Source organism: Genypterus blacodes, unplaced genomic scaffold (assembly GCF_046128005.1).
Source record: "Genypterus blacodes isolate CSIRO-AG114 ecotype Tasmania unplaced genomic scaffold, CSIRO-AGI_Gbla_v1 ptg000128l_1, whole genome shotgun sequence".
NCBI classification, from domain to species: domain Eukaryota; kingdom Metazoa; phylum Chordata; class Actinopteri; order Ophidiiformes; family Ophidiidae; genus Genypterus; species Genypterus blacodes.
In genome coordinates, this window is record NW_027466930.1 from 1,122,443 (window position 1) to 1,149,291 (window position 26,849).

Genomic DNA, 26,849 nt, shown 5'->3' on the forward strand with positions numbered 1-26,849 from the left:
CACACACACTGAGTTGGTGGATCAACCTTGTAGTGACATTAAAGTGCAGTTGAGACAGCTCCGTCCAGCCCGCTGCGCTCTCATGCAGGGACAGTATCCTCCTGACCTGAGATGTATGCCTGCTTCATGCTCTCGCTGTGTTTGTGAATGCGCGCCTGTGTGTGGGTGGGTGTGTGTGTGTGTGTGTGTGTGTGTGTGTGTGTGTGTGTGTGGGGGCGTTCATCAGTTCAAAGTCGACCTCGGCGTCAGTGTTTGTTTGCCGGTGACATTGTGCCAATATGGTTCCGTCTCTGTGTGTGTGTTTCCTCTTTGTGTTTGGGTGAGCATGTGCAGTTTTGTTTGTGAGCGATGAAGAAGTAAACATTGAAGACGAGTGAAGACGTCTCATTGTCACATGCGCAGACAATACACACAGGCGGTTAACACAAATTAAATAGAATTGCTTGAACACAATTGAATAGAAACGAGCTATAATAAATTAAAATGGACTATTTACATAAGGAACATGATGAATATGGTTGTTGAGGCAGTAATGACATAAAGGTCATAATTTAATCACATTACAGTGACTGATGAATTGAGTCCAGAGACAGAATGAAAGTAATTGAGTGCAGTGATAATTAAGTGACATTATAGTAAAGTGGACATGGTGAACACTGCAATACAGTATAGGTGTGTTTAAATATGTATGTGTGTGTGTGTTGAGCTTAGCCGTTTGATGGAACCCCGCGTCTGCTGGATGACACGCCGACATGTACATGAGCGTTTGTTCACGTTGTGTCTTCCCTCTCTCATCAGGAGGTGATGCAGATGGAGCGGCAGCTCGGCGGCCGGCTCATCGACGAGCCCCACATCCTGCTTTTCAAAGACAGCTACCACAACCTGCGCCTGTCCATCCATGACATGCCCCAGGCGCACTGGAGGAGCAAGCTGCTCGCCGGCTACCAGGTGTGTTGGGGGGCCGCGGGGGGGTGGCGGCGGGCACGGGGGAGATGTAATAGAAGTGCCTGTCTGAATTTGTCAGATTTGCGCATCGGTAGTTAAAGGCCATGCTAATGTGTTTGGCTATATACGCTGTTGCTCATATTAAAATCAATGTGTTGTTTCCCAGGTTAGCCTTCAAGGAAAATAACAAAGCACCGACAGTATGTTCAAGTGTTACATGGCACTCAGGGAAACTTTTAATTGGTAATAAGGGTTCCTGGTTTGTTTCTAATTGTTTGTTTGAGTGAGATCAGATTTTAAATTAAGCATGTTTTAGCTTTGCTTCACTTGAACGCGTCAAAGATTCACACAAAGGTTTTTCCTTCTGTTACTGCAGAACTCTGTTCAATAACCTCTCTGGGCTCAGCAGTGTGTGCAGCTACTGCAGTCTCAGGAGCCTTTGGAGTGTGTGTGTGTATAGCATGCATGTTTTTGGAGTACCTCAGGTATATACGTGTGCATATTCCAGCGTTAGCAGTAACCCAGAGCTGTGAGCTGATTGATTATAGTAGCTGCAGCTCTCTCAAAGGGAGCTGGGATGAAATATAGAACAGCACAAAAATATCTGGAACTTCACAACCTGAATCCTGGACCTTCTCCACCCCTCTTGCTCTCCCCGCACCTGCACAGCCCAATGCACGGCAGCCCGAACACAGCACGGTGAGGGCTGCTCAAAGAGGACTAGAAAATGTTCTGGCTGTAACTATGTAAGCACTGAGCTCCGGGTCCCCAAAGAGAACACAGGCTGTGCCAAGCAAGCAGCGGCAGCAACAATGCACCCAGGACAGAAGCTTATTCCTCTGGAATGTGCCTGTTCATTTGGAAGTGTTATTCCCCTCTCAGCAGTGCGGTCAAAAAAGGCCTGTAGCTTCCCTGGGGGCCGTGGAGACTTTTGTTCTCACCCCACTCCCTCCCTCTTCCGTCTGCCTGGGTAACAGTGCCCCCGTTTGGTCAGCCTGCCTCACTGCGGGCCCAATCCGCCTCTGATATGAGTTCTTTGTCAGCTGTTGAACCAGGGGTGAAGTGAGGAGTTGGTGTGCCCTGGTTTTGTCGGAGTTACCTCTCTGCTTCTCTGGGGATATGCAAATGAGACATGAATATGGAGCAACGGAGAGCGAGATACACAGAGAGCGAGAGAGAGAGAGATGTAGAAACTGTCAGCCATGAATAAATTCTACCAAACACTCCCTGGTACCACAGCTGTTTGCTAGATAGGAGCGAGTTCTGTGCAGTGATAGTGCTCTGTAAGGCTATTACATATGTGACATGAAGTACTGCTTCCATTCAAAGCAGAGCTCTGATGTTGCAGCGCTGCATCGGCTTCATTTGCAGCCCGAGCTCAGGCTGCACTGCCTTGTACATTAATATCTACAAAGGGATGCAAATGAAAACAATACTCCCCTGCCAGAGAAAGTTACGCTGCTTTTTCTCCTAAAACACAGAGTTTGATTGCTCCTGTAATGGATTCAGACAGTCAGACAGCTGCAAACTCCCCATAAAGAAACTATCAGCAGTAAGTGCACATCGTTTCCCTGGAGCTGGAGTGTTGTCAGTCTGCTCGCTCAGATATATTTAGCAGCGTTTTTCCATTGATGGTGGGCGGCGTCAGCGTAATTAATGATGATCTTGATGTGTTCTAGTCAGCTGTCCTGTTGTCAAACACTCAGTACTGACAGCGCTTCGTGTTTTTCCGCAGGAGATCCCGTTCTACCACATCTGGAACGGATCCCAGCGGTACCTGCACTGCACGTTCACCCTGGAGCGGCTCAGCCTCAGCACCTGTGAGCTCACCTGCCAGCTGTGTGTGTGGCAGGTGGAGGGGGAGGGCCAGAGCTTTGGCCTCGACTTTAACATTGCCAAGGTAACATGCAGTATAACTGCCTGCTCAGATCATTACTTGATTTATATTTTATGAATGACAACTGGTTGCCTTCAGTACTGGAGTCAGATAAAGGTTGTTTGTTTGAATCCATGGCTGCATTGGCACAGTTATGGTTGAATGTGACTGTTTGATGCATGCATCCATCCTGTGTGTGTGTGTGTGTGCCACTCTAAGCAGGACAACCGAGTCATGGACTCTGAGTTTCTTCTAATGGACAGTAATGCCACTGCCCTGGCGGGGCCCAGCGCCTTTCAGATCCCGTACCTCATCAGGCAGAAGATCTGCAGCAGCCTGGATGCCCCTTGTCCCAACGGAGCCGACTGGAGGATGCTAGCACAAAGACTTAAACTGGAAAGGTAAATATGAGCCGTGCTACACCATAATGTATTGTCTGATACCTGCGAGCGCATCGGACAAACAACTTCCACAAAGACGCTTCAGAAGAGCAGCCCGAGTTTATTCATCCAAATCCCTCAGGTGTGGAAGTGGGCCAGCCGCGTTTGTTTTTCGTCATACTTAAATAGTTTTTCCAGACCACAGTTTGTTTAAAGGTTTATATCCATTTGAAATGTTACATATGCATTTATTCATTTGACAGACATTTTCTTCAACGCGATTTCCAAGTGAGGTGCAACACTAGAGCGACGAGCTGATCAAAGTGGAGCACTGAGGGGAAGAGACGCACAGCAAAGTGACAGAGCCGCCGCACAAAGGCTCCGCTATTACGCGTCAAGTGGGGGGAGGGGCAGTGTCACACTTTGTAAACCGCCACGTGCAGAAAACCATAGAAGGAATCCTCAAACACAGCAGCGCTCTTATCAAAGCAGATGTACGTAGATGGATTTGCGTTATGGATTTCCTGTGAGCGGAGGAGGAGGAGGCGGGAAGCGGTGACGTCATCCCTTCGCCTGCCGTCTCTCCCTGTTTGAACCCGCCTCCCGATTGTCGCGCCATCGGTGAGATTTGGGACGCGTGCGTGGGCAGCATAACCTTTTGTTTTCCCGTCACACAAGTCGAAGCTTGTTCAGTCGGGCCTTTAGGTCTTAAAGACGCAGCTCGTTTCAAATGATGTCGGGACGTTTATTCCACTACAGAAGCACCACAGAGGAAAAGAATCTAAATTGAGACTTAGAGCCACATTTGATGAGTTAAAAGTTGAATTTGATAGAAGTACACTTCTCCTGCATTAAACCCGTATGGTCACCATAAGATAATGCCATCAAAGTATAAAACTTCAAGCAGCCTAGTTCCTAATTACAAATTCTGGCTGCAGTGGCCGATGTTCAGTGAAAAGTTACACACATTGTAAAGAACTGAATGTGCTGAAGTTGCTGCTTGGAAACTCGAACGAGCGAACGCGAACAAAAAACCTCATTTGATGAAATAAATATCGTAGAAAGTAATGACTGATAACGTCTGGGGCTGAGTTTGGACGCGAGCCGATCATCAAGTATCTGTACTTGATCACTGGAGCACCTGTAACAGAGAGGAAGCTCCCGTGCATTGATCCTTTATCTTCCAATTTAATTTCTCCGCTGTAATGAAATCAAATAGGTACACTTAATTTGTCCAATCAACTTTACTTACTCCAATTAGTCACAAATGGAATTGATGCACTACAGGTTTAATTAGCAATGTTTTGTTCGGCATAATCAATTCTCATTTAGAGTCTAGAGAAGAACAACGCCTGTGTTGTTTGATCGGGCCTTAACAACATGTTTTAGTGAAAACACAGCAGCTCTTTGGCATTCCGTGCTGATGTAGTCCTGTTTGCCTCCCTGTGCGTGCGTGCGTGCCTGTGTGTGTGTGTGTGTGTGTGTGTGTGAACGTCTCCGCCTGGATAAGACCAATCAATAAAACTTAAAATGCCAAGAAGCTTTTATTTGATCTTTCTCTCCCCCGTCTGTGCATGCAGCTGTGTGTGAACCATACCAGATAAGCTCCAGTTTCACGTGGCATTATCTGAATAACGAGACGGCGGTTTGTTCCAGACAGTTTTTGACCGGCACTTTGTTTTGTTGTGTGCTCTCGACGCAGAGGGAAGGCGCCGTGTTCTTTAAAATCCAATTGAGTCCAACTAACACAATGACGAGCCGTTCTCAAGCGGCAAACAGGAGATATGAGCAACCTTGGACTCCTTCTGACCTTTCACAAAAGTGAACTTATAAGACTTTGTGCTGTTTACTGTTTCTAGTGTCACCATCCCCCATAGAGCAAAACACACGCACACACAATCCACCTTTGTGCCAAGGCTTTCCCTGTCACGTGTGCTTTACATAACACGTGAGGCCCTAGACATTTGGAGAACAGCAAAAGGCCATTAAATCAAACAAGCATCTTCAGGTACCACAGGGATCAGATCCCACTCACCATCAAATACGCCGCTGGCTGAGAGCGACGCTTTGTTGTCATTGATTGGGTTTGATGTCCTAAAGGTTCTGCTCCTAAAAATGGAAAAGGTCACATCCGGCTGGACTGTCAGAGTTCATGTAGGATTTACAACAAGGATTTAGGACCAATTTCAACATCAAATGGAAAAGAAGGAGGATTAAGTTCTAAAGCTTCACAGGGGCTTGAAATGGAAATGCACAGAGATTGTGTTTGATGGCTGTTTCAGGAGCGAGACTGTGGTCCTGCACCTTTCAACATTCATCACTAAATCAGCATATTGGGAGCGTAGATGTGTAACACAGTCAACGCCGTCATTGACAAGAGTTAGACGATGCAAGATGTTTTTTGTATTCTCATCCTCATCCTCTTGTTCCCTGTGCTCTTCCCCCTGCAGACACATGAGCTTCTTTGCATCCAAAGTGAGTCCAACCTCTGAAATCCTGGACCTGTGGGAGTCGCAGCACTTCCACAGCGGCAACATCAACCAGCTGGCCACCGTTATGGCAGACATCGGCAAACAGGAAGCCATGATCTTCCTGGTTTCGGACGGCGAGTGCTAACCCGCTGAGCGGAGAGACTGGTAACGGAGGACAGGACAGGAAATGACACGCAGCTGCCCCGGTGTCCCTCTCCTTCAAGCTAGAGGAGAGCGAAGGGTTCAAGTCCCTATTTCCAATCTAAAACAATTCAGTTCTTTAAGTAACAGACCAAATGAGAGACGTAACACCCCGATGAAACCCTTTATTTTAGAAACATTGTTTTTATTTATGGGGAAGGGGTAAATTAGTCTGCACCCCCGATTCCTCCTGAGACTTAAAATGTATGTTAAATGGAACTCCATGCCTTTTTATACAAATCAGCCACATATGGCTAGCAAGGAGCAATATGCAGACGTAAGGTATTGATGGCCGATATTATTAATTCAACACGTTTTGAATTTGGATCGATCGATTCTTAATAATGCGATGCACCGTTCACGTGTTTCAGCGAGCCTGTGTCGATGAGAACAGGCTCTTTAGGTCATCAGGGTCCGTGAACGCCCCTCGCCGTCCAACCCCCAAACCCAGTGGCATTGTATAGGTCTATTTTTTTATACGTGTCATTATGTTTCAAAAAACACACTCACACACACACACAAACGGGAAGCTTGTAGCACACCACACACAGGTTACAGGTTTTAAAATAGATTTTATGCCAGAGCCCCAAAATAAACCCACGCGCGTCTCATCTCGTTCGTCTGTGTCAGAATCAGCCGGTATCACTACTGTGAATGTAACATGCGCCGCATATCGCCCCGCAGCTTAGATCGATACTTTGGCTGTGAAGTCATTGAACTTTATACAGGTGGGGGTTGAGTGTAATCTTCACTTAAATCGCATTTCAGAAGCCGTTTCTATTTTAAAGCCTCTGATTCCTGATCCACCCGGTTTGTTTCACATCTCTCGACTGTGTGCTGTCTTCAGTTTCCGGTCCCACAGCCCATGAAGGCGCCACAGGGCCGGAAAGCGTTCCATCTGTGTATGTAAATACTGAATGTCGTCGAGACTCATTTCCTAAAATGACTTTTCCCTCTGATTACATTAATTCCGCGGGAGAGGAGATGTCAGACATCAAAACAGAAGCAAACGGGTTATTTATCCAGGATGAATAATGCAGAGCGTTTAAAAAAAACACTGACTACAAATTATCTGCAGCAGATTACGCACGCGCTGAAAGGCTCGCGCCGCCACTTTGTTTTCATAATTCATGAGGCGACGTTGACGGGAAATCCCACTTTTGCGGTGCGGCGCGCGGGGGAGCTCAGTCACCCGGATGAGACGGCTGATTGACGCCACTGAGCACAAACCGCAACATCCACCATCTTTTTTTGCATGAACACGGACAGGTAAGGCCAGCGCCTTTACAACCACAGAGTGTAAAACAAAGTGCGCACAGGCCTAAATTAGCCATAGCCCTCTCTCTCTCTCCCTCTGCCTCTGCCTCAGGGTTGCATGTGAAGTCGTCAGTACCAGTTGTAAAGAGCGCCCCCTACAGTCAGACACAGACCATCACACACACATACACATACACCTGAAACACGGAACAGGAGCGATTTACTAATGATTGTCAGATATTTAGAATGTACATTTGTTTCCTCGTTGTCAGAGTAAAATGTTTTTTTGCTTTCCTCGTCTTTATTGTTGCTTCTTCTTCTCCATCCCATTCAACACGCCTCCTCTGACCACATACAGACGCCATAAACGTCCCAGTTAAAGCATCTCCCCTTCTCCTCTTTTGTTGAAGAAACTCTTGGATCCATCTTCTTCTCCTTCAAAGGACACGGTGGCGTCACCTTTAAATCTTGAATTTTTTCACAGGTCGCCCTCACATGTAAATACTTTTTCTATACCAGCCACATGGTGTCACTTTGCATATTGTGTGTCAGAAGAATTGGTAACCAAAGTTTTATAGACGGGTCATTCGAGGCCACCACGGTTCATCCTCACATCGCCTCCATGTTTGTTTTTCGTTTGCACTTCCTGTCTTTAGAAATTCAGTTCTCTGCTTTCTTTTTGTCTCCGAGGCAAGTTTGTGCTGTTTGTCCGAGCCGTGATACGTCGAAGATTATTTTAACACTTTGTAAAGAAATGTAAATTATATTTTAATATGAAGCCAAAAAAAAAGACACTTAACTGGCACAGCATTTGTCAAGTCTAAACCGTGACGTGTTTGCCTATATCCTGTTCTTTGGAGATCTAGCAGTGAAGACTTTTTGCAGTGTTAAGGGTTTAGAGACTGTTTTACAGGACATTTCTATACATATTTGGTTGGTCCTTGCCCCCTGCATTATGTCAACATGATCATTCCTGTAAGCATTTAAGGCAGAAATAGTCACAGTCGCTTAGTGAGGCGCCACACTGGAAGCTTGCGGAGACTAATTGGAGACGGGAGGACATAAGTTGTTGGACGCTGACAAGCCGGTGTCGACGCAGCACGTTTAGACGAGCCATGGCAGTTGTACAGTCAGATAGTGTGTGTGTGTGTGCGTGTACGTGTGTGAGAGAGATTTTATCACCGCCGTCATTGTGTTGGGTGTGTGTGTCTAAGCATCTTTCAGTAACGTAATTCACCAGCCACCAGGACGTGCAGCTTCTATCTTCACATCTATCCTAACAAATTCTAACTATCTGCAGACAGAGTGTGTGTGCGCGCGCGCGTGTGTGTGTGTGTGCAGTTTGTAAATCAAAGGACAGGCAAGTGTGGGTTCATAATTTGAGGCTTGTGTTATGGTAAAAACATCTCACAGTTGTACTTTGTGTATCAATCATTGCTGTTCAGTGTCAAAGGTGTGTGTGCGTGCGTGTGTGTGTGTGTGTGTGTATACCTCACTGTCACTCCTGAGTTTCCATTCTTAACAGAGAACAAGACTTATGTACTTGTGAATGTTTCTTTTCTTTCTATTGAGTTCCTTGATTCAATGTTCCTTGCCTTTCTGCGAGTCAAAAATGCTGTATTTATTACACGCCACAGCGCTTATGCAATTGTATAATCCCTCTTCTTGTTTTTTTATGTTTTTTAACCCCTTTGTGTTTCTTATCGTCAGTGTAAACTGTTGTCAAAACTCTTGTGGCAATGGAAAAACTTCTGCTAAGGGAGATTTTCTGTACTTTTTGGACAATGATATGGCTTTGTGGGTAGAATTTGGGAAATTCGTTTCTAAGTGCTTTCAAGTATTTACTTGGCCTTATGTATATATATCTATGACATTTCAGAAAGGTATGTATAGTAATTCAACCTGAAATTGTTGTAAATAAATTATATATTGTTAAATGAAGGACTGGATCCTTTACTTGAGAAATGATGTTCTATCTGCATTGTATAGAGATTGATTGTTGCTGCATTCAAGTGCTTCATGAATAACTGCTTTTATTATTTATAGAAATTCAGCCCAAAAAGTGTAAAGGTATTTTGAAGTCTTTAAACTCACCCAGCAGCAACAATCCAGAGGTTTTGATTTGTCAATACTTCTTTGCTGCCTGTATGAATGCAATTTCCAACACCACTTGAACGCAGTATAAGGATCATACATAGTGATGACTGGTTCATAACTGATTTATGTTTCTTTAGGCAAGCTTAAGGGTGATTATGTGTAGTGTGTGAGTCTTTGCTGCAGCTTGGGCGGGGTACACATTGGGACGGGGTTACATAGAGGCAGCATGACGTATTATACATTCCTGCAACATACACCAGTTAAAATACAGTATCTGTGAATGGTGAGCAAAGATTTCATCCCAATTCTCACGATGGCTCACTTCCCGTTCTTTGTCCATATGAGCCTTCAGGTGTTACTTTAACCCCGGCTCCTTATGTTACCCCGCCCCATGTGTAGCCCCGCCCCCAAGCCAACAACACTGCAAAGAGGATATGGTGCAATGTAATGGCAGTTAATGCAAAAAGCACTGATGTACCTAATAAACTAAGTGTACTTTAACATTCAGAAACCACAAATGGAAATGAGAATACACTCAATCTTTATTGATAAAGTGGGTACAACATTAATCCCCATTATACTTTGAATTTCCACAAATAAGTTCTCGCAAACAAACACACATAACAGGGAGAGACTCTGTGGTCCTTGAGTTACGGTTGTAGAGCCGTTTGTGTAAAGCTTGATTTTTAAAAAGGCACTTAAATGAATTGTTCTCCCAAAAACATCGGTGGATGGACAAGCTTACAAAATAAATGCGAGTAGGTATAAAAACAACTTACAGGCCCATTTTAAAAAGGAATATAAATACAGAATTCTACCATGGTCACCACATCATAACAACACAAGGGACACAAAAACTAACACATTGTTTCTTACATGAAGTCGTCTCAATAATTAGAGCTTACATCGTTCAAAAACATATCGCCGCTTCAATGAGCCGGTATTAAAATTGGATCAATTAAGGCTTATTACTCCACTCACAATTACAGTGATTATCTGTGTTCCAGAGCCAAAGTGCAAAGTACAGCACTTACTGGTTACGTGGAGTGTCGTACAGGTCTGACGCTGTCCCCTCTCCGCTCGGCTAGACCTCCATTACATTAATAGGCGGCACGGTAAAGAATCGGTGAGTGGGCCGAGGTCGTGAATGGGCCTTTAAGAGTACGAGAGAAGTGGCAGATCATTACCGCAGTGTGTGAGACTACTGGAGGCTCAATGAGTCATCCAGAGTGGAAACGAGACCCCGTCGCACTTCAAACAAGGACGAGATTAGACCACCAAATCTAAATGAGCTGCTGTGATGTGCTGAACGGCGTGAGATAATTCAGCCGCTGCTTCCAGTTACGCAAAACGTTCCCGAGTCGCAGCAGTTTGCAAAACTGGCATCAAATACATCAACAGAAAATATCCCAAGGATGAAGAGGAGGTCGTGTTTGACCGAGTTTAACCGAGACTGTGCGGTTGGTAACATGTAAGGTGTGTGTGTGTGTGTCGGAGGGAGGAGAGTAAAGAGGCAAGAGAGAGAGAGGAGTGTTCTTTTCCCTGTGACGATGATGATGAAGCTCTCCATCTCTTCCTCACACTGGAGCAAAGGCGTGTCCTTTGCACAGAGGCTTATCCTTCTTCGAGAAGAAAGTCTTCCCCTCCAGGTTGATCTGGCAGAGCTTGAGAGACATATGTAAGAGAGAGAGACAGACAGAGAGACACAGAGGGAGACACACAGAGAGATCAGACTTTAACATTTGACTACATTCACTTTCTGCACTTCTCTCCAGAGGAAATGATGCTGGAGAGATTGATGGAGTGCAGAGAGGAGGAGGAGATGTGGAGAATGAAATGCTGGAGGTTCATGGAGGGGAGCAGATCTTTCGGGCGGCATTGTGTCGGGACAGCCAGAAGTGACGGGGCACAGACGGGCCCCCGCGTATCAATCAAAACGACTTACAGCACAGACGAAGCACGTATCGTGCCAGCTGTAGCCCAAGGCCTCCAGAAAGCGATCGCCCGCATCAATCTTGAAGTCACAGCCGTGGCATTTGGTGCCAAACATCTTCTCATAGTCTAAGGAGAGAGAAAGGTGAGGGGTGGAATAATCATCAGTATGGAGACCAAAGAAAGGTCTTATGAGCATCTTATATACTGTATGTCTAGCACTACAAGTAACATCATTTAACCCTTTACATCCTGAAATAGAAACGTTCTGTCAGAGTCCACATTCATGCTTTGGGCTGTTTTGTGGTCTGAGACTGTAAAAGCAAGTAGTGTTAGCTTGACTACATTGGAAATTTGGGTCATTATGATGTCATTTTTAGAGAATCTTCTTATCGCCAAAACCCAAAGCAAATCAATTAACCATGATGATTGGAAAATATTGAAAATTGAACACTACAGTCATCTGTAATAACACCAGGGGTCGGGCGCTTCAACTCCCTGCAGCGGCACACGTAGCACAGTTTGAGAACCGCTAATTTATAGGCTGCTGTGGAAGATGAACTCTCTGATCCATCAAATCTCTCCCTCCTGGAGGCACTAAACACACATTAGGGTGTGTGTGTGATGGCCGTGGAGCAACGCACGACTCCTCATTAGGTGCTCTCGTCACAGTGTCACCCTGCTGAACATCTGTGTGTTTCCCGAGTGTAAGGTGAGGATTAGGATAAGGGGGGAAATTGCTCCAGTAGTGGATTTTGCTGGTTTCCTTTCAAGCCGGGCACTCTGGGTAAAGTGTCAGTGTGTAAAGCTGCTGCTGCTGCTGCCGCTGCTGGAGAGTGAGTGGGTGAGAGCTGCACAATCCCTGAAAGATGCTGAGGTAGCACAATGTTTATCAATGCTAAAGGCATTATTCAGAGTTTGAGTGCTCAGGTTGAGATAAAGCAGTGATCCACTCCTGGCCTTGGGTAGCAGCAGAGACACGCTGCCCTGTTAAATCATTTACAGCATAATAACACAGCATGCGGCATTCATAAAAGCCAATACAGACGTGTGTAAAGTAAACTGGAGCTAAATAAGATTACAGCAGATGTAACCATCATCCTTCATGATGGACTGCAGTAGGTTCACAGATGTATGATGTAAACCCACAGCAATAATATGACGATGGATCGTTTTACAAATACGTTTGATAAAAATTATGAAAATCCTTCCACCCGCCTGCTGCATCACTAAATCATCCACCAGCTGCACGGTACGCATTCAAAGTAAACACACACACTCACACACACCTACAACTTTGCTCAAATACGCTGGATCACTAACTTAATCCTGTGTGAGGGGATATTATCTTCATCTCTCCCATCAGCATGCAGGGGTTCCTCAGGTTCATGAGAAATGCATGAGGTCTCAGTGTGCGTGTGTGTGTGTGTGTGTGTGAGTGCGCGGGTGCGTTTGTTTTCAGCCGCCACTGGGATTCTGACTCTTCGTTTACTCATTCAAGACTTTAAGGCTTTCTGCAGAGGCATTACCTTTAAAACACTCTGCAATTCTGCCACTCTTCATTTTGATACCTTCCCATAAGGAATTAAAGGCACAAAAAAAACACAAAAGCTTCACACCAACTGCTCGCTGCTTCTTTTATTCTTTGCCAGAATCCACATGAATCCCACATTGTTCCATTTGTGTGTGAGGGGACGCTTTGTGTTCGGAGCTATTAATGAGGAAAAAGGCACAAAAAGAGAAACTGTGTGTGTGTGTGTGTGTGTGTGTGTGTGAGGGAAACTGTTCAAAGCAGCAACTCAGAGGGATTTGAGGGCTAAAATAAGGCTAATTTTCATTTTGACAGCACTGTCGCATCATTATCCTTTTTTATTATGCTTTATAGTTTTAAAGCTAGAAGTCGGGAGCCCCAGAAGAACACCAAGCCTCCTTCACCCACTGTGTTTAGGATGTTTCAAACATGTAAGAGTAAGTTATCAACCCAGATTCTATGATTGTAATTTGATTTACTCTAGCGTGTAAACACTCACACACCAGTTTGCATCTCCTCACCTGAGTACTCCTCTTGCATAATTAATGAATTATGGAAACCTATTCATTCCATCCAAGTACGCTACACCACAGGTTTCTAAAGTGGGGGCCGTGACCCTCTGGGGGGCCGCGAGGGGGCAGCCCCCCCTGGCTGGAACCTATTGGTATACAGGGGGCCTTATCCTGGAACCGTTTGGGAACCCCTGCTCTACACAACATGTGAGCCGTAGCCACAGCCCAATCAAAAGTAGCGTTAGTTGGAATATGGACATGATCCTACAGGGGGCGCACAACACACACAATCTTACACCTATACTGTAACCTATACCTATCTGTGCTCTGTCCCATCATACATCATGAATAAAAATGTTTCGCAACACAAAGATTCAGCAGACAAAGCAAACACGCGACGACAACAACGATGGTCAGGGTCCGTTTTGGTTTGCGAGCACCGTCTAAATGGAATGCAGCCCCCATTAATGAATATATGTGTATATGTTTTAAGGGTTCAAACTCTGTCTCACCTCTCTCACAGTAGGGTTCACCCTCCTCCATATAGAAGGCCTGGTTCCTGATGGCGGTCTTGCAGGCTGCACACTTGAAACACTGCACATGGTAGGTCATCTTCAGGGCGTGCATGATCTCCTGATGAGGGGAAGAGAAACTGTCAATATCTGAAGGCTTAAACCCGGTGAGAGGGCAATTTAATCCGTATTTGGACTCGTCTGTGGCGTTGAACCCGGCGGCTCTTACCCCTGTGATCTTCTTTTTGCACTTGGCACAGTTGGGGGCGTATCGGTTGTCGTGACACTTGGTGCAGAAGACGGAGCCTCTCTCTTCAAAGAAGCCCCCCTCTTCTAGGACCACCTTACACTGCGAACAGGTGAACTCTTCCGGGTGCCAAGATCGTCCCAGTGCCACCAGGTACCGACCCCTGGAGGAAACCAGAGTCGTAATGGGAAAGTCCAAATACACTTCCAGGGAGAATTATCACGATACTAAAGTTTCAATGTCAATCCAATGGAAATAAAAATAATGGATACTGTGCAAAATTATAATTGGTATTGTTTTAAAATGTCAGCAGCATTACTTTTCGATTTCAACTTTTAACAGACTCTACTTTCAGGAGACATTTTCTGAGATCTACTGCTAGATTTCAACTAATCACTTCCATTAAAAATGCAGTTTTCCTCACAAGTAAACATCAAATTGTAACTATCAAACAAGTAAATGTGTGAGATGAGCTTCAAACTATCTAATAGTGCCATAATTCTGTACTTGTCTCCCCTGATAACAAGGCGTCACCAAACTGTGTTAATCATGCCGAATAACTTAATCATGCCGACAAATGCCTTCATTAATTCAAAATGAACTTTTCTGAAGTAATCCCATGTGTCACTTTGCTAAGGGGTAACGCTGATGTATGGATTCCTTTCTGTTAAAGCTAATTAATCAATCTGTCCCCGCAGACGTCGGCCGTTCAGTCTCACCTGATGATTTTGTTGCAGGCGCCACAAAGGGGGGTCCTCCCACTGTCCTCGGGCGCCTGCTGTGCCGCCTGCAGGATGGAGCTGCGGCTCTGCATGGGCGTCGGCTCCACCGGTTGTTGGTGCTGGGTCACCACCGTGCTGGTCTTGTCTGGGTGGAAACGGTCGGCGAAGTTGGGGTCGGTGACCCACGGTGGTCGGGATGAAGGTCCGGACCGTCCTGCCGCCGCCACCGCCTCGTTTTTGGAGCCTAAACCGGGGAGAACCACAGGGATCGTTTTGGAATTTCATCACCGTCTCCAATCTGGCTGAGGCTTTGAATCATTTTGCAGTTTTATATAATCCAGGCTCTCCCTCCAGATGTCTTTTGTGACAGTTTTGTGTAGTGTGTCGTGTCGTTGCTGCTGTTGCTCATGTAGTGACATGCAATAAGAATCTATTAGCACAGCCTCTCTATCTGCTGGTTGGCTTCTTTTTACGCATCAGCAGGAACACAAACTCACCATCTGCTTTATCTGCTGCCTGGGCCTTGGCAGGTGAGGGAGTCGCCTCAACACTGTGGGGAGAAGATGACTCATTAGAAAAGATACACACGCACACACACGTCTTGGTATCCATGGTTACTACTAGGTGAAGATTGCTGTCTGTTATGGTGTCATGATTGACTTCTAATATTGCTACTAACAATCACAGGTATTGTTCCTCTTTTTTCCTCCGTACGTGTGTTTGGCACTCAACTCCTTCTGCATACTTCAACCTACAGACACCCTTCAAACATCCACCTAGTCAGAATATTCAGGACATTATTACTGTGACTATCTGTGTTGCTATCTTTCATATTTTCCAGCTGAAAATCCCTGTTGAAACCCTGTTCAAATCTGTTCAGCTTTTTTTCAGACACCTCATGTCTTCACTTCTTTCTAGCTTCTTCATACTTTCAGGCAGAGAAGCTTTTCAAACCTCTTTCAGGCCTTCAGACTTCAGGCTTTCAGCCACACAGTCAGTGTTTTCAAATATTTCAGTTTTTCAGATATTTCTTACAGATATTTCTTACAACAATAAAATGAGAAATCAAGAAAAAAGAGGTGAACAAAAAGAAAGAGAAAAAAGAGGTGAAGAGAAAGAATGACAGACCAGAAATCGAGAAAAAAGAGGTGAAGAAAAAGAACAACAGAATAGAAAGCCCAGAAAAAAGACGTGAAGAAAACTCGCCATAAAAAAAGATAGAACCATACCAGTAAATGTAAAAGTCCAATTTGGTATTTGAACCTGTGTGCCACATTGCTGTGTAGTAACCTAACCACTAGGCCATGAGGATTGAGGAAACATGCTCGACTACACTCTATTCTATTGTCTTTTCCTTCACCTCTGTCAGCAAAAAGAAAACATGAGAAAAAGAGAAAGAGAGACAGAAAAAGAACACAATTTCTTAATTAATCTCCTTTCAGCCTTGGAGCTCGCATCATTGTGATTGGATCCTGTTACCTGTTGTGTAAGGACAAACTGCTCTTATGTGGAGTAAATTCAGGAACTTAATCATTTCTATCCTACTGCTGCTTGCTCTCGTTCAGGTAATTTCACACAAATACCCTTTGTGCGACAGTTTCACCAAATCAATGATGTAATTCCGACAATCAATGGGGTATAATGGGCACCATGGTGTGTATTTCACAGAGCCATTTGCCTCACCAAGAAAAGGTTTAGGGACTAAGACTCTAATCAGGTTTGATTGGCGTCATCCGCAGCTTCCTTTACCTCAGAGCAGGAAGATGTTAGTCGTGTTCTGCTCTCTGATATCAATGCAAAGAGTTTTGCTTCAAGCCTGCAGGTGGCAAACGGTTCAAACAAAGATTCCACGATACTTGTCAAAGTTACAGCAAGTGTCACTTCTTCAAACTTCAAATCTTCAAACCAAGCCTGAGACTGTTCAAAAAAAAAGCTTCAGAGCTGAGGCAGGGAGCTCTGGAGAAGCTTAATCGTGGAAGATGAAAAAAAGCTGCCTGAGGCTTCAGACGTGTTTACATCATCTGCTGTGCTATCGCTAACAGACTAATCAAAGATGGTGAAATCACTTCTCATTAAGTAATTAGAGTAGAAGAAGGAAATGTGAAATGAGTTATCCTGAAATAACCTTGTTCTTTCAGAGCGCTTGTGTCAGGTTGTCAAGTGCCAACAACAACACACAACAAGTAACAGAGGTGGGAAGGCTTCTACACTTGGATGTGGCGTTCATGCCTGGTGACACAGGGGCATTTAAAGAGAGTAGAGTTAATGAAGGTGAGAGCATCATCATCAGCAGACAGTTCAACAGAAAGGGAGGCAGGATGAGAAGGATCCAGGTCAAACTAAGAGAAATGAGGAGAGCATTGACCTCTTTCAATATGTTTGACACGGTGGTTGGGGTCAGCTGGCCTCCACCTCACAGCCTGCGGCGAGGCTGCCTCCTGAGCCCTTGCCTAGCAATTTACAAAATACATCACTAGCATGGTCCTGACCCCACATGACAACAGGCGTGTGTTGCTGAACTCTCACATCACAATCTTTGAAGCGGTTTGTGTGTGGCTGCAACTCAAACCTTTGCAGGTGCATCAGCCAGAGGGCTTGCTCCCACCCGGAGAGGCCAGGATCAGCCTCTCTGACGAGCTCAAAGAGAGTCAAAGGTGCACCACTCCTGTGCTGCACACAGGCCCCTCTTCTGCCTCGAGTGGAGTTTTGGACAGGCTGCAAACTAACACAGGGGCACCCCGCGGAGCTCTACCTTGAACTTCCTGTTTCCTCTAAACACCCGATGTTGTGATTCAGCTCTGTCCTCCTGCCTCCCACAGCTCCTCCTACTGTGGGACCCAGCCATGAAAGCGGCGAGGCAGAGGAGAGAAGTTTGTTGAAGAAGTAGGTTTGCAGCTCAACATCAGTCAAGAGAAGAGAGATGGAGCGAGAAGACACCGACACCCATCAGCCACACTGTGTGGAACCTGACAAGCGTCAAACAACGGAGACACCTGAGAATTCATGTTCTTACAAGCTAGTCAAACAACTTCCTTTCCTATGTGGTATTATTTATCATCATGTCAACGCCATCATGTTTTCTGGACAACTCAGTTATCAACTCAAAATATGGAGCCAGTCTGTGCAGGTTTCAGTGCGGCACTGTGAAGGATTTAGAAGGATTTCTTTGTAATGGTTAGTAAATACTAGATTTGCAAGCAAGTATGAATTTGTCCAAGCATCCTGACGCGATCCACAAACCTTAACAAACCACAACTTTTATGATCACTTGTTTCATTATCTACTTCAAATTGTAGCCAACTGCAAGTTTTGATTTCCATTTTCAACAATAATTGCATAAAAATGTTACAGCTTTACGTTTCCTGCTGACAAGATTCCTTCTCTCTTCAAACACGCCATGTTGCAGGCGTCTTTGCTCATTTACTCACACTGCTCCCATTTCTACTGTGTTCTTTTTCCATGAGCTAACGTTCTATTCGCAGGTTTCTGCCTAAAATAAACAAGACATTGTCATAGTACAAGTAACTTTCCCCTGTGTTCTCTGTCATGATTAAAGCAAAGTTTGTACTCAAACACGAGGTTTCTGAATTATTCCCAGCAATCATTTCTCAAAAATGTTCTTTCAATTTCATAAGCAAACAGTGAGGCAGCATCCTGGAATTAATGAAATCCCAGATTCGGCTGTTTTTAATCAGATCCGTGCTCACAGATGGCGGTCGCCCTCTCTAGCTGAGCATCTCTGTGAACTGTACTGGTGATTGACAGGCGCAGTGGCCAAGTGGTAAGGCGTCGGTCTCGTAAACCGAAGAACATGGGTTCGAACCCCATCTGTGCCTTCCTAGAGAGTGCAAGGGTCACACTTAAAGTGATTTCCGACTGAAATAAAATTTAATTACTGCTGATTTAATTCAAGCACTGAAGACTTTGGAGGATCGACTCCTGACCGCTCCAGAGTGACTGAAAATTGAAGCAGCAGTTCTCCCTTGTGGCTAATCTTGGTACATTTAGGAGGACTGAAAGGTTTCCACCAATTCCAATGTCATCAGTAGGGGGCACCACAGAGCACTCAAGTGATCCTTCCCCTCTCTGGATGAGGATATCAGCAAATTGAACTTTAATCTAATTACCTATGATTCTGTTTACTTTCTATTCATTTCTATGACATTTCTCACCGTCTTGTGTGTTGCCTGGCTCACCACATTTCCTCGCTCCCCACCACACCTTGATTTTATAAATGTGTGTTATTTCTTGGCCGTTTGCCCGTTTGTTGTTTTTTATGCCCGACTGTGCAGCAATTTACTCTGGCGGAAGATAAACCTTGACCGCTGAACCTCAGAGAGGGCAGCTCATCAATTCAGGACTGCAAAATAAAAACACGTTGCTCACCGACTAAAGACTTTTGCTTCTACAACTTTTTTTTCTTCTTTCACTGCTGCGCCAAGTACATACGTCAAAGAACCTCTGCAATTCAACTGGAGGAGGGGTAATAAATAAAAGCTGCAGGAGATAGAGATCAGCTGAGCCTGAATACAGAATGAGAGAAAGGAGGCAGAAACACGGAAGAAAGGACAGAGAAGCAAATAAAGGGTTGTTTTGTCAGATGTTTTATATTTTTTGGATGACAGCAGAAAAAACACAAAAGTACAGATTTATCTTCCCTTTCTGTCTTCACGCTTGGAGAAAGCCTACCAGATAAGAGGGGGGGAGCTCAGAAATGAAAACACTACAAGATGAAGAGAGAAAGAGAGAGAGAGAGCAAGAGAGAGAGAGAGAAAGGTGCTTCCCACTGCTGAGAACCATCATTTCCACCAGTTTACTCCAAGTAATGTAGTGTAAAATGGGATGAAAGGGGCTACAGACACCTTATTCAATAGTGTCATCAAGTGAAAACATTCAGGGGGAGTTGTACACTTAGGCTCAGTACGCAAGGTTCCACTTTGGGATTTGTCATCTATGTTACTTCTTTTGTTTGGGGGGGTTCTCTGTTCTTTCTTTCCCCACCACAAACTTCTTTTTCCAACCCGTCTGCATCTGTCAGGGGAAATTTGTTAGCTGCCATTGGATGGTCAGCTGTTGTCGGTGTCGTCATCTTTGTCACGTAGTCCGGTTGCGGTGTAGCTATCTTCTTCCCTAGCAGGCTTCTGGCATGGGGAGAAGGGGCAGGGTTCCCGTGTCCCGGGGGAGGTGGGGAGGGGGAGGGCAGGGGAGGGGGGCGGTGCGGGCGTCTCGGCCGGGCCGGGGCTCAGGATTTGATATTGAGGGCGCGAGCGGACCTGTCGTGGTGCCAGTCCCTCAGACGGGCATAACGGGGACTCTGAATCTCAGTGAGGAACTTTTCCCTGATGGCACGCAGCACAGATATGAGAGAGGGAGGGAGAGAGAGGGAGAGAGGGAGAGAAAGAGAGAGACAGATTGCAGGGGGTGAGGGAGAGAGAGTAAGAGAGAAGGAAGGAGAGTGCAAATGAGAGTGAGAGTAAAAGGGAGTGAGAGTGAGAGTAAGAGGGATTGAGAGTGAGAGTAAGAGAGAGAGAGCAAGAGAGTGGGGAGAAAGAGAGAGAGAAGGTGGGATTGAGGATGAAAGTAGGAGAGAGGGAGAGAGAGAGAGAGGTAAGTAGAGAGAGAGAGAGGGAGGGAGAGAGAGGCAAAGAGAGTGAGAGTAAGAAAAAGAGAGACAGGTAAGGAGAGAGAGAGAGTGAGAGATATTGCAGGGGGAGAGAGTAAAAGTCAAAGTGAGCAGAACGTGAAGGAAAATGCACGAAAAAGGTAAAAAAGGACAAACGTGTGAAACAGCAGAAGGAAGCTGAGAATCTTAAATATTAAAATCTAAATATACAAACTTTTATATTTTTATATTTAACTTTAACTATTTATTTTAATACTACTGAAGTTATAACCATTAAACTGAAGCTTCTCCAAAAAAGTGCATCACACACACACACACACACACACACACACAAAGCTCTTGGCCTTTACCTGGACCTCTTCATGATCTCATCATCTGGGTCCTGCACTGAGAAATCCAGGACACACACACACACACAGATACACATCAGAATGCCTCACTGATTCACTCACATTAAAGAAGGTGACACGTTTATTTTTACACCCACTGCTGACCTATAACAGAGCTGACCACACACCCCCTCTAACGTGATCAATCATGTTAAAGATAATATAGAGTCCCGCTGTGCTTATGGAGAGCAGATAAAGGAAGTGTAAACCTACAGTGGACGTGTCGTTAGACTTGTTAATGTCACGATAAAGGGAACGCAGTGATTGATGACAGGCTGAGGGCTCCGTCACGGCTGAAGGATTCACACCTTGTAATCCACCTTTCCTCTGTCACTCACTTCCCTGTCAAAGCCGCAGATCGAGCGTGTGATCACCAGATCAGCTCCCGTCTTCACCTACACCTCCTCTTCAACAGTGGACCATGAAAGCCCCAGCATTCGTCAGGAAAAGTTTTGTGGTAAAGTGGGTGAGTTCTTTGTGCCGAGTCTCCGAGGACAAACTTTTGTCTTCTTCCCATTTCTCCTCCAGGCTGCACTTCAGTCTAAAATAGTCGCTCAATCATTGTTTTGGTTCATCCACGGATTTCTTTGTTGTCGTTGCAAACACGTACAACCTCTGAATTTGTCATATAAAGAGCAAACGTTTAATTTTTCCTTCCTAGCCTGACAAAACAAACAATTTATCTAGCAGCAAAAATAAGGCAACCTTCTTTCTCTGCCGTCTGGGAGCGGGCGACTCGTGAGCGTTCTGCGCCCCCTACTGGCACGAAGTAACATCAAGAGAACTCCAGTTATGAAACCGATACTGGACGCAAATAATCCTCCCTCAGCCTGTTCTTTTGTTTTGAAGCATGCCTGGGCCTTGATCCCCCCCCCGTCTCCGTCTGTCCTCATCCCTGACTCACTGAAGTCGGTGCCTGTGAGCTGGGCCAGGATGCGGAAGGAGCGGGACTGGGTGGTGCCGGTGCGGGGCTGCCAGTCCTCAGTGTCCTGAATCAGCCTCTTCTTGCTGCGGTCGTTGGGGATAAAACCGGGCACGTTCTCCGCCCTCAAGCCGTGCCTACACACACATACACACACAACCGGCAACAGCGCCACGGCAAGACCCGATTAACACACTCCAACACTCCAACACACAGCTGATGAGGTGATCTTGAAAATAGAGGACGTCTGAACAGATCACGCAAACGCTTTTTATGAAACTCCTCCTATTTGCATTCCAGTCACGCAACAAGCAAGCTAATGGACGGCCATTACCGGGCATATAAATGGCCGTCACCTCATTACACATACAGTCCTTAACTCTCATTAGAGCAGAGCTGTCAGGCTGCAGCACCTGGCCTTGGCTGCGGAAAAGTTCAGGCTTACATCTCAGTTGTTAATCTGATGATAAAAGCTGCCTAAAAACCAAGCATGCAGACTTCAAAAACAAACAGAGGAGGATAAATTATTGATGAACTCTGAGGTTGTGATCATTTGTTATTTGTGTCCTATCCTAAAAAAAGCCAAAGACAAACCAAGCCAACATGCAGTCGCCCCCTTACTTGGCCACTTGGTACATATCATAGTAAGTTGGTGTGATCCTGTAGAAGAGAGCAAAGACCACACGCAGAAGAGGAAATCAATAAATCAATGCTAAATGTTCCAGATGGGTAAAGAGGATTCATTGTTTCTCGTGACGGCGAGCGACTCAGAATGGTTAAATAGTCCTGATGAATGGTGATTAACTGACTAGACAATAACAGAGGATGCGAGTTGTGAGAGTGACAAACAACCTGACAGACAAACGAGCATTTGTCACCGTGTTGTGAAGAATGAAAGGAAAAGAAAATGTTACTAACTTGTCAGGCGCCTCCATCTGCAGGGTGGAGAGAAAATAGGGAAAAGAGAGAGAGAGAGAGAGAGAGAAAAGATAAAAGGGCCAGCAGAGTTCAGAAAAAGGGAGAAGAGGAGCGATTCAGAGTGACAGACACAATAGAAGACAAGAGTTGTGGAGGATGCAGAGAACATGCACGAGGTGACAGAGGACACATGCTGTTATTGTCAACAGGCAAGGGAGAGAGAGAGAGAGAGGGAAAGAGAGAGAGGGAAAGGAGAGAGAGAGAGAAAGACGCCATTGTGCTTCTGCCAAATGTTTTCCATTTATTGTCATCGTGACCCAAAAATGACTCGGATTTGGCACAAAGACAACCTTTCCCAGAATTCCTCCACTCGTCCAAGCAGAGAAAATGTTATTCAAACTTCTGTCACCCACCGAAACGAACCCACACCTAAAGCCTGCGCCGCCACGTTTACACACTTTTGCAATCTGCCAGCGAGGAGGAACAACACACCGGTGACGCATGACGATGATGATGATGTTGGCGCAAATCTCAGTACGAAATAACAAACAAAACCTGTTCCACCACAACAAGCCCGGGCGCATTACATCCAACTAGGGAGAGGAGATCTGGAGACGTTCACCACAAACTGAGACAATTTCGTCATTCGAGGGAAACAGAAAAGATGGCCGGAGGAAGGAGTTAGGTCCCCTGAACAGAGGAGGTGGGCGGGTGTGTGAGGCCTCTGTGGCAGCCTTCAGTAATCCGGCACCGCTGCAGGAAAAGTTCAGTGAGACCTCAGCAGATTTTATGAGACTTCAGGGGGGCTAAATACAGCAACAGAACATATCCGGCAATGCCTGCAGTCAGTCAGGACGCCACCAGCACGCAGATTTATAGCAGCCGGACGGCTATACAAGTCAACTTACACTGGAGTGTTTATTATACACACACACACACACACACACTCACAAACACACAGTCCTGACACTTCTCTCTCTCTCTTCAAGTATCCAAGTGTTTAAAACATTTCAATACTTGTTCGGAAAACAGCAAATATTCTAAATGGTTGAAGCCGTATTCAGTGCCAGCCGCAGAGAAAACATTCCTCAAATTCTATTGAAGAGGAATTTTAGCCAACCCACTGTAAACAACAGTCACTGGATGTTTACGTTCTTACGTTCTCAGAAGTAAACAAGTCGATGTCAGTCACACTTTGGCAGTACTCACTCGGTACTTTTAGGTGTGTATTGCCGTGTTGAGTCCTTGGGTTTACACCAACACACATTCCAATCAGTGTTTTTGTTGAAATGGTTGTACATCCTTGAGTCTTGCATCTTACTAACCTGTAAACACCATGAAAGTATGGAGCAGAGTCTGCTTGTGTGTGGGTGCACCTACCCGTTGTACGGCTGCTGCGTGATGGCGGGGCCCTGTGAGCGTGCCGCAATAAGTTTAGGCGAGTAGGCCACCGGTTTAATAGCAGGTCCCGAGCCCCCGCCGCCTGCTGCGAAAGGCCTCGCCATCTTGTTAATGGCTGTGCTGGGGGCGAACGAGTACTTTGGCTGAGCGGCGGCTGGAGCGAGCGGATCCTGAGAGGGCGTGAGAGGGAGGGAGGGAGGAGAGGGAGGGGAGGGCGCGGCACACAACATGCATTTAGAACAAAACAACACGTGCTTCTTCTGCTGTTGCACAATCGCCCCACCTTAACCCTGACAATAGAGCGTCTGGTCTGAAAGGATCCTCTGCAGGAGCGACTCTGTCAGAGTTTCCTCCCCTCTGCAGGCGGAAGAGGTGATTAAGAAGTGAGGACGCGGCTATTTGTTTGACAGGTACTTGTGTTGGCAGTCGCTCAACGCCTGGTTAGAATTATGTGACCCTGCTGGTGAAACTGATTGAAGTGAGAAGCTGGAGGTGTCACGTTTGAGTGGCAGCTCGCACTAATGAGATTTCACAGACTGGAAATAGGTGGAGCGGCTAAAATAGAAATATGTGACTTTGTGTTTGTGCTTCTTCCGGGCTTATTCATCAAAAATGGCGAGCGACACTAAGCAGAGCACATCCAGCCATCAGCAGGGACGGCAGCTCGCTCCGGGTTCTGCATTCAGACTCGGAGGATCAGGAGATTGTGCAACGTGGGAACATCCAAAACCCAACATTCACACCATTCCATCCAGCAAATATCTCATGGCCATTTAGCGCCTTGCTGATGCTTGGCTCTCACACACACACACACACACACACACTGCATGGACATGAATGGCTTTAAACACAACGTGACATAACACAAGCCGGAGGCCAATTGCGGTTAAATGCTTAAAAGAAGGTAATCAGTCAATGTGGTCTAATGGCAGGTGAGCTGAAGCATTACAGCATTCACACACAGGTGGGGCTTGAGTTACACACACACGCACATGAACACACACACACGAACACACATACACACTCTGGCTTACCTTCTGGTCTCCGCCTGCTTTGAAGGCTCTGGGGAAAAACAACGAAACACATCACGTTACACACCGAGTGAATCACAAACTCCTGCATCGCCCCTGTTAGTTTGTTTACACTGTCGGTCTTGAACTTGCATCAGCTTGAACTTAAATCGAGAGATAATCATCTTGTGGCCCCGAAAAGCGTCGGGTTAACGGTGCCGCTACAGGATTCCTTTTGTTTATTATGAGCCGACGGGCCCTTAAACGCACCATCAAAGCGAGTACTAGCTTGTTCGCACGTTTGCCCGAGCCAGAGGAGCTCATCCACTTGATTAATTACGTATCAGACAGTTAATTTTCTCCTCGTAAATACAACTTAATTATCTCCTGGCTTAGGAGTTTTACAGCGCGGACATGCATGAGTTGGATGTCACCTTTCCTCCTCCGTGCTGCATTCAGGACCGCAGTCCGGGAAAGATTTCATTAATACGTCTGAATATACACAAGTCAACACATTTAATGAATATTTACTGGATGGGGAGTTTCGTACAGCAGGAGGCTTGTGTCAGTCGAGTGTTTACATGGCTGAGTAAATCAAATTACATCACCGACATCATCTCTCGGCGCCGCTAATATGATTATTAGGGTGTTTACACAATGTCTGACAGGAAAAAAAACACTAAACCGGCTAATTAAGTGTGAAGTGGATTTGAATCGATGTTTTAAACGTAAATGTAAAGTTGTTCAAAGATTCCTTTCCACTGTGCTCATCTGATACTTCTGACTGTTCTCAGATGAATTCATAGGGGAACAGGAGCAGACACACAGACAGATAGATAGATAGACAGACAGAGAGGTTTTAAACAAATTCAGTCTTACTTTGTAATCTGAAACCACTTCATTTGCTAGTAAAATGATGCTCCTTGTATCTGCAGCTAAAGCGTCCCTTTATTATCGTCCTCTGCTGTGTTTAACCACGTGAGCAAACAGCAGAGAAGCCAAGTAACCAAGTATGGCGGCATGAAGTCGCTTCTATTCAAATGCTTACTATCATTCCGTAGCTTATCAATGGGCGATACGGCTCCTATGACTTCCTGTTGTGGAAGTATGAAGCGTTCCGGTGGTCACGCTCACTGTGCAAACATTCCATCAGAGTGCCACAGAGTTGTAAACATCTTAACCTCTAATCCATAGGGACAGACATTAAAATAACATGATACAAAGAGGCTTTATACTGTCGGCAGCACCAATATAACTTCGGATGAACCACTGGCATCTGCATACAGAGCTGTAAAAAGGTTAGGCCATGATGGACTAACCCTGCATTCACACACACACACACACGCAAACACACACACACACACACACACACACACACACACACACACGCGGTGCTTCCCATCACCATGAGAAATGAAGAAGTGCTGATGTCATTGCCTGCTCAGCGGCTGATAGAGTGACATTAAAGACAGGATGACAACTTAGTACATCAGGGCGGCAGAGATAGAGGAAGAGGAGCGAGCGGAGCGGAGCGAGAGGGGGGAGACACGCTGACACGCCGAGCACGTGGAAGAGAGAAGACGAATCAACGTGACGCTCATCCTGCCGACGTGTCAGGGCTTAACCCGCTGTGTGAGGAGTCGGGCTTAGATTGGAGCGTGTGTGTGGGAGGATGCGGCCTTGTGGCGATAACGCGGCTGTGCGGCGTGTTTCTATAGGGGAATCTGGGACTAATGTGAGGAGAAATAAGCGTGGAGGTGATTAATTCGCCCCGTGTTTAAGCCGAGCCACCAAATCCCATCATTTCCTGCCACATTTGAAGAATCACTAATGCGACGTTAACGTTAACACCGGCAGGTTCTTTGACCCGAAGCAAGAAGCAACATGGCAGCGGGTCAGAACC

General features: G+C 45.7%; 3 protein-coding genes and 1 non-coding gene across 6 annotated transcripts in view; 2 read left to right on the plus strand and 2 right to left on the minus strand.

Annotated features, from left to right (window-relative positions):
• The window catches only part of unc5a (unc-5 netrin receptor A), a 115,104-nt gene extending 106,101 nt beyond the window's left edge, over positions 1-9,003 (plus strand). The window contains exons 13-16 of the mRNA XM_076162749.1: positions 799-948; positions 2,681-2,845; positions 3,044-3,222; positions 5,652-9,003. Of these exons, the coding sequence (XP_076018864.1) occupies positions 799-948; positions 2,681-2,845; positions 3,044-3,222; positions 5,652-5,817 (660 nt within the window). The 3' untranslated portion in view covers positions 5,818-9,003. The remainder of the gene's footprint in view (positions 1-798; positions 949-2,680; positions 2,846-3,043; positions 3,223-5,651) is intronic.
• Positions 9,004-9,751: 748 nt separating this feature from the next.
• The window catches only part of LOC143010472 (PDZ and LIM domain protein 7-like), a 30,297-nt gene continuing 13,199 nt past the window's right edge, over positions 9,752-26,849 (minus strand). For both annotated transcript variants that reach the window (XM_076162803.1, XM_076162804.1), the window contains exons 4-11: positions 24,971-24,998; positions 23,916-24,106; positions 15,181-15,233; positions 14,681-14,927; positions 13,944-14,124; positions 13,715-13,835; positions 11,173-11,288; positions 9,752-10,891 (exon numbers count right to left, since the gene is read on the minus strand). In XM_076162803.1, the coding sequence (XP_076018918.1) occupies positions 10,805-10,891; positions 11,173-11,288; positions 13,715-13,835; positions 13,944-14,124; positions 14,681-14,927; positions 15,181-15,233; positions 23,916-24,106; positions 24,971-24,998 (1,024 nt within the window). In that variant the 3' untranslated portion in view covers positions 9,752-10,804. The remainder of the gene's footprint in view (positions 10,892-11,172; positions 11,289-13,714; positions 13,836-13,943; positions 14,125-14,680; positions 14,928-15,180; positions 15,234-23,915; positions 24,107-24,970; positions 24,999-26,849) is intronic.
• trnat-cgu (transfer RNA threonine (anticodon CGU)) lies at positions 18,448-18,519 on the plus strand. The gene has a single exon. It is a non-coding gene; the product is annotated as a tRNA-Thr (tRNA).
• On the minus strand, positions 20,397-23,390 carry LOC143010473 (PDZ and LIM domain protein 7-like). 2 transcript variants are annotated; one of them, XM_076162807.1, is made up of 4 exons: positions 22,536-23,390; positions 22,239-22,277; positions 21,600-21,754; positions 20,397-20,693 (listed from the first exon to the last, which is right to left on the minus strand). In XM_076162807.1, the coding sequence occupies exons 1-4, from the start codon at positions 22,550-22,552 to the stop codon at positions 20,653-20,655; spliced, it is 252 nt and encodes an 83-aa protein (XP_076018922.1). In that variant the 5' UTR covers positions 22,553-23,390; the 3' UTR covers positions 20,397-20,652. The 2 variants fall into 2 exon arrangements, with proteins under 2 accessions (XP_076018922.1, XP_076018920.1); XM_076162805.1 differs by having other exon boundaries at positions 20,397-21,754.